At 44.9% G+C, this 6,805-nt stretch overlaps 1 protein-coding gene across 1 annotated transcript in view; it reads right to left on the bottom strand.

Moving 5' to 3' along the window:
• ARMC9 (armadillo repeat containing 9) overlaps positions 1-6,295 on the bottom strand; it is a 162,967-nt gene extending 156,672 nt beyond the window's left edge. The window contains exons 1-2 of the mRNA XM_006866738.1: positions 6,245-6,295; positions 3,752-3,877 (exon numbers count right to left, since the gene is read on the bottom strand). Of these exons, the coding sequence (XP_006866800.1) occupies positions 3,752-3,877; positions 6,245-6,295 (177 nt within the window). The remainder of the gene's footprint in view (positions 1-3,751; positions 3,878-6,244) is intronic.
• Between the last annotated feature and the right edge of the window lie 510 nt (positions 6,296-6,805).

Genomic DNA, 6,805 nt, shown 5'->3' with positions numbered 1-6,805 from the left:
GTTCTGCTGTGCATGGGGTCGCTATGAGTCGGTTCCGACTCGATGGCACCTGACAACAACAACAAGGTAAAAGACAAAATCAACAAACAAAAAACTTCCCAGTAGTCCAACACCACCAGATTCCGACGGCTTTCCTTCTTGTTTCCGAAGCCCATGGCCATCAGATGTAAATTTTATAAACAACTGAGAAAGCTTTGCTCAGATGGGATTTGCTGTAGGGTCACCAACCCCCACCAACCTCAACCATCACTCTTCACTGTTCTTCCAAACTTAATTTTAAATGGTTTTCCTGCAAAATTCTCTCTTTCTTTTTTACTAGTTACATAAGCTTACTTCTTTTTACAACCGACCTTATTAGTTAGCACTGTGAAATGCAAACACACAGGGAGCAAGCAGGGTTACAGGGCTTTCTTAGACTGAGGTCAAAGACATTCAGGAATTTACATGTAATTACTACAAAAATGTTACCTGCGCCATCTGATCAAGCACAACTATCTCACTCCCGAGGACCACCTTTCAGGCCACAGCACCATGAAGAAGGTGCTCTTCAGGATAATCTCCGGCAAGAGAACAAAAAGGCAGCATCTGCCCCCAAACAAAGCTGGAAAGTCAGCAAGGGGCAGGAATGAAGGGTAAATGGAAACAGAGCATTCAGGGAAGTGTGAGAAGACCACGGTTACACTGAGGGGATTATAACCCAGGTCACCAAACAAAACGTGCATATACTGTTGAATGGGAAACGAATAAAAAGCCCCAAAGGGCCATGGTTTCTACCATGTAACTCTGAAAGCGGCTAGCATATACCTGCACTAAACCTAGACTTTTTAAAAATAAGCCCTCATTTTAAAAACTTACTCTGAATTCATATGAAAACAATTTTAATAGCATTTCCGTTTTCCGAAGGCATTTGAAACGAGTGGCCCTGAAGAATCCAATGGAAGAAATACACAGTGAATTTCTGCCTCCTCCACACCAGCTTCTTTCTTTTCCTCAGCCTTGGAAACAAGCTGGTAATTTTGGGCAGGGGCTTGTCCAAACCAAGCACCAGCAGAGGAGCACAGCCACCACCTGGAAGTATTGGGGGGACCTGCCTGCAGGGTTCGCCAGTTCTTGTTGACTCCTGACACAGAGGTACAAACTCCAGGGCGGTGGCCTCCCCTGAGCACTCCAATGACCAGGTGCACTTGGATGGAACTAAAGAAGCGAGCTCAGACTCCACACAGGCCTTGTAAAGTTTGGCGTCAAGGTATTCTCCGTCTGTGGCTTGGCAGAGCCCATATGTCAAACGGTTCCTCTCCAGTTTGGCCTCAATTTCCACCAGTAGATCTGGGCCTGCAAACCTCTGCTACATCATTATAATCGTTATCTGTCATCCATCCTAACTTAGGACTCACATTCTGTACCTAGTACTGGTACCTGAATTTGAAGAAACACCTCCACATACAAAAACCAACTGGCAAACTTGCTGTTGTTCGGTGCCGTCAAACAGTTCTAACTCACAGTGATCTTATGCACAACAGGGCAAAACATTGCCCAGTCCTGTATTATCCTCACAACTTTTGTAACATTGGAGCCCATGTCTGCTGCCATTGTATCAATCCATCTCCTTAGGGGGTCTGCATATTTGTCATTGACCCTCCACTTTACCAATTATAATGTCCTTTTCCAGGAATTGGTCCCTCCTGATAACATGTCCACAGTATAAGAGACAAAGTCTCACCATCCTGGCTTCTAAGAAACACTCTGGCTGTACTTCTTCCAACACAGATTTGTTTGTTCTTCTGGCAATCTATGGTTCTTTTAATATTCTCTCTAACACCTTAATTAAAATGTATTAATTCTTCTATGATCTTCCTTATTCATTGTCCAACTTCCACATGCATATCAGGCTATTGAAAATACCATGGCTTGGGTCAGGCGCACCTTAGTCCTGAAATTGACATCTTTGTTCTTCAACACTTTAAAGAGGTCTTGTGCAACAGATTTGCCAAACGCAATACATTGATTTCTTGACTGCTGCTTCCATGAGTGCTGATGGTGGATCCAAGCAAAATAAAGTCTTTGACAGCTTCAATCTTTTCTCCATTTATCATGATGTTATTTATTGGTCTAGTGGTGAGGATTTTTGTTTTCTTTACATTGAGGTGTAACCCATACTGACAGCTGTAATCTTTGATCTTCATAAAATATCAATGATCTTCTATGAACCATGGTTTCAGCCAAGATCCCCCAGATGAGGACATCTGTACAATGTAAGGAACATTGTGTGTACACATACATTTCCCAGAGCACTGTGCTCAGGGAAATGGTGCCTTTGGTGTGCTCCTGACCGCAAGCATGGAGAAGACACTGCCCGGGGTCTTCTTTATTTGGGAGTCATCACGATGAGGCACAGCTACTAACTGGAGAAGCAGAAGAGATGTGCTTATGGTAGTCAGAATCTTCCAAGTCTTTCAAGTTCCATACGAACAGACTTGAAGAGACAGGTATCTGTGTTCTCAGAAGCAGCTGGAGCTGAGCTGTGATGTCAATTCCACAGCAGCCATTTCCAAAAGTGTCAGCTATACCAAGAAACTCCAAGACATACAGCTTGTTGGCCTTGTCCTGGACCACCACATCATCTGGTCATGTGTGAACATCACAAAAGATACATTCTCGCCTACTCATTGAAGGATCAGCTGTCCTCCCACAGGCTGGCTTCACATTTACGTGGAGCTGCTCACCCACAAAGCCATTCAGGGGTCTCTGAGTCTATCCTACAATCCTTCTGCATCCAGAAGGAGTCAGAAGACTTGGTTCTCAGACTGCTAGGAAAAGAGGCTTTGCTCTGATGAACAAGCTCTTCCACCTTTAATAACAGCACATTACACACACACATGCATCATACGTTTGTTTCTTTACCAACTGCCGAGTCCCCTGGCACATTAGCTTCCTATGGGCACTATGCATATGGTGACTGCTTATGAGAGTGCATTATACACGAAGGACACTCCTGTTTTATACTCTCAAAAACTGATGCCAGGGGTGTCTGTGTTTGAAATGGCAGCAACTCAGTACCCAGGTGCCTCAGGCCCAAAGCAGCCTTGGGCAGAGGGCACAGGCCACCTCGGCCCCTCACGTCAAGCAACTAAGGAGACGGGGACCAAGAACAGACAAGCAGCGGAAATTTATTAAAGTCAGTCAATTTGCTGAATCAATGAAATTCATCCAGAGATGAAATACACTGCCTCAGCAAATGGTTGGTTGTCACTGGAACTAGTCACTTACCCGGAGTGTTATAAACAGGACTGAGTCATCAAGTGGTGTTTGGCAAAAGGACTTCCAGGTCCTCCTCAGCCCTGAGAGTCAGCAGGGACAGAGTGTCTGGGCCACTGACACCAGCGGGGCCTGGTAAGCATCGCTCTGGCTCTCGGTCCCTCTAGCCTCCCCAGACTAGAAGGCCAAACACCTTCTAGTAAGAACAGAGGTTTAGTTCTGTTTTGTTCACCTTGGAATCCCCCGAGTCTAGAAGTAACAACTCTTCAGGATGGGGATTATATTTCTCCGCCCCTAAGCACTGCGCAACTTCCTTCTACTCCTGCCCCAGTGGCTGTGTGAGGGAAATCTGATGTCACCACGGTGTACGAGGTGGGATGCAGAGATTTAACAATGACGTGACTGAGCAGTCTACAAGTGATTCTGACCAGGTCCCTGGAAACAATTCCAACACACTCTAACCATCTACAGAGATCAGAAACAAACTAAGAGTTACCTGAATGATCAACGATGTGGAGTCTCTTAAAGAGCCACCTGTTGTCTTAGATAACGGTTTCCCTTTTACTCTGCACTCTTTTGAAAATGTTTTCAAAGTGTCTTCAAATTCGGCAAAATCTAAATACTGTGAAAAAAACACAAAAAATACTTTTCACTCTGTTTTAAGCATCAACAAAATAACTGTCTTTGATGTCACCGCACCAGACACTTTTATCTTCCAGGTACAACGGGTTAAAGGAGACTTGGTGGCGCTGCGGGTTAGGCGCTAGGCTTTTTCCACGGGAAAAAGATGAGTCTGTCTGCTTCTGTAAAGATTTAGTCTCAGAAACCCCGCATAGCTTGTTATGAGGCAGGAGTAAGCGGATGGCAGTGAGTACACTGGAATTTGTGCCGTCCTCTTTGGGAGACGTGGAGTGATTCTGGGATCCAGCTCAGGATTTACTGATCAATGTGTACTCTAAAAGCCTAGAAAAGCAGTATCAGAAAAGAAGTCTGCTTTCATGAGGAAAATGTCAGCTGTGTGAGTCATGAGAGTAATGAACAGAAACAAAACAGTGTATACAGCAGTCTGAAAAAGCAAGAGGGACCACCAGCGGCCTGAGGGCTTTGCTCTCTGGGAAGTAGATACTGGACAGGAAGAGAATTAGAAGTGAGGTCCGTCCTGAGGAGATTGCATGTAAAGTCACGAAAGGAAACGTGTGCGAATTGTTGAATGGAAAAATAGTTCTGTAAATTTTCACCCAAACCATAATAAACTGTTCAAAAAAACAAGAAGAAAATTTAAAAACGTGTCCCTAAGAACCAAGGCCAAACCACGCCCTCTGCCATGAGTCGGTTCCGACTTCTACAGATGCTGTGGGCCAGAGTCCAACTGCTCCAGTAGCTTTCTGAGGCTGTAAATCTTTCTCCCGCAGAGCTGCTGGTGGGTTTGAAATGGTGACACACAGCCACCAGGGCTCCCTGTCCCTAAGAGATGGGTAACATCACAAAATTGGAAACATCAACAGCGACGCGCACACCCAGCACTCCCGCGGCCCGCCCTGTGGAAGGCTCCTCCCCACGCCCTGTGGAAGGCTCCGCCCCCTGCCCTGTGGAAGGCTCCTCCTCCCTGTTGTCCGTCACCCTTCTGTACCGCCTCCATATACACATCCTCTAGCTGTTGTTGTTAAGTACCACTGAGTCAGTCCTGGCTCTGCTCGCGGGAGAAAGATGAGGCTTTCTACTACCGTAAAGATTTACACCCTCGGAAACCCTATACAGGGTCGCTATGGGTCGGAACCGACTCGATGGCACATAACAACAACAACATAGGGTTCCCAAGGAGCAGCTGGTGCGTTTGAACTGTCAACCTTGTGGTTAATAGTAAAGTGCTTACCCTACAGTGACACACCACTGTGTGCTATTTCCCAGACTGGTCCAACCCTCTGCATGGGAATTTCCAAGTTTACTCCCCAGATTTTCTGAAGCCAATAAACTGGATGAAGCATGGAAACTGTGCCCTGAGATACTCTTTAAACCTTAAACCCCAAACATCCCCTAAAGTCTTCTTATCAGAGAATAATGCCATCAATTCGGAATGACAGGACAGAGCAGAGCTGCCTCAAAGCTCGTAGGGTTCCCAAGGCTATACGAGGCAGGCAGCCACATCTCTCTCCCTCGGAGTGGCTGGTGGGTTCAAACTGCTGACCTTTCAGTTAGCAGACGAGTGCTTCACCACTGCACAACCAGGGCTCCTTAATTGGCACCAGGGTTTCCAAGGCTGTGATATTCACAGAAGCAGAGACTGCCACATCTCTCTCCTATGACGCCACTGGGAGGTTCAAACCGCCAACCTTACTGTTAGCAGTCAAGCACTTTAACCACTGCACCATCAGTGCGTCTTTGATCCCATATTGGTAGGTTGGTTGGTTATCAGTACCGACTCATCCGACCCTGTAGAGGGTTTCTGAGGCTGTATATCTTTACGGGAGCAGAAAGCCTCATCTTTCTCCCTTGGAACAGCTGGGTGTTTTGAACTGCTGACCTTGAGGTTAGCAGCCCGACTTGTAAGCACGATGTTCCCAGAGCTCCTTGAGATTCCATGTAGATGGATTATAAACATGCACAACCATCCAAGCAGGCGTGCTTTACTAACTAAACTGAACTATTTGGTTTTAAGGAGATTTCAGGGGATATTTTTTTATTTAAATATTTTTTAAAGGTTTAAAGATTATCTTGAGCCAGTGGTTTCAGGGACTACAAAATGTCTTGACTCCATAAGGATTTGATGTAATTTTCTTTAAACAACTTTTTAACGCAGTTTTAAGAAATAAGGTTATTTACGAAAACAAAATAAAAACACATGGAAATGTAATAGAAAACAGATTAAATAATTCCAGTTCAACCACAGAGATACTACAAGGCACTACAGGATCCATTGCATCTTAAAACATAAACTACAGGTTTCCACGGTCTCTTTCCCTGTGACTGGCATCTGCTGTAACAGACTTACCTCTCTCACTAGTCCAAGTAATTCGGATTCATGAGCCAGAATGTCCCCCATAATGAAGTGTTATTGGCAAATCTCACAGCAAAAGTCTCTAAAGGCAAAAATACACAACACAAAAGTTTTCAGTTCATCATCTAGGAAATCACACAAGAGGGACTGTGGTCAATAGAATAACAGCTCCCAGTGATACCAGTGTGCTAATCCCTGCAAACCTGTGAACCTGTTAGGCTATAGGGAGAACTGAGGTTGTAGATGGAATGAAGGTTGTTAATGAATCAACAGGAGAATGGATAAGCAAATGATGATATATGCAAACAGTGGAATCATGCATGATGGTATAGTGATGTGTCATGGATGGCACCTATGTGAAATAAGTCAATCGCAAAAAAAACAAACATCACATAAAACCACTTGTACAAAAGTCAGGAGTAGGTATATATGCAGAAAGCACTGTTATTGGATGGTTAGCAGAGATAGGGGGTGGAGTAGAAATAACTAACTAGACAGTTGTTGTTGTTATGTTGTTAAGTGCCGTTGAGTCGGTTCTGACCCATAGCGACCCTG

The sequence above is a fragment of the Chrysochloris asiatica genome, unplaced genomic scaffold, assembly GCF_000296735.1.
Source record: "Chrysochloris asiatica unplaced genomic scaffold, ChrAsi1.0 scaffold00096, whole genome shotgun sequence".
NCBI classification, from domain to species: Eukaryota; Metazoa; Chordata; class Mammalia; order Afrosoricida; family Chrysochloridae; genus Chrysochloris; species Chrysochloris asiatica.
Note: the sequence above shows the minus strand (reverse complement) of the source record. Positions and strands in the feature narration are given on the sequence as shown.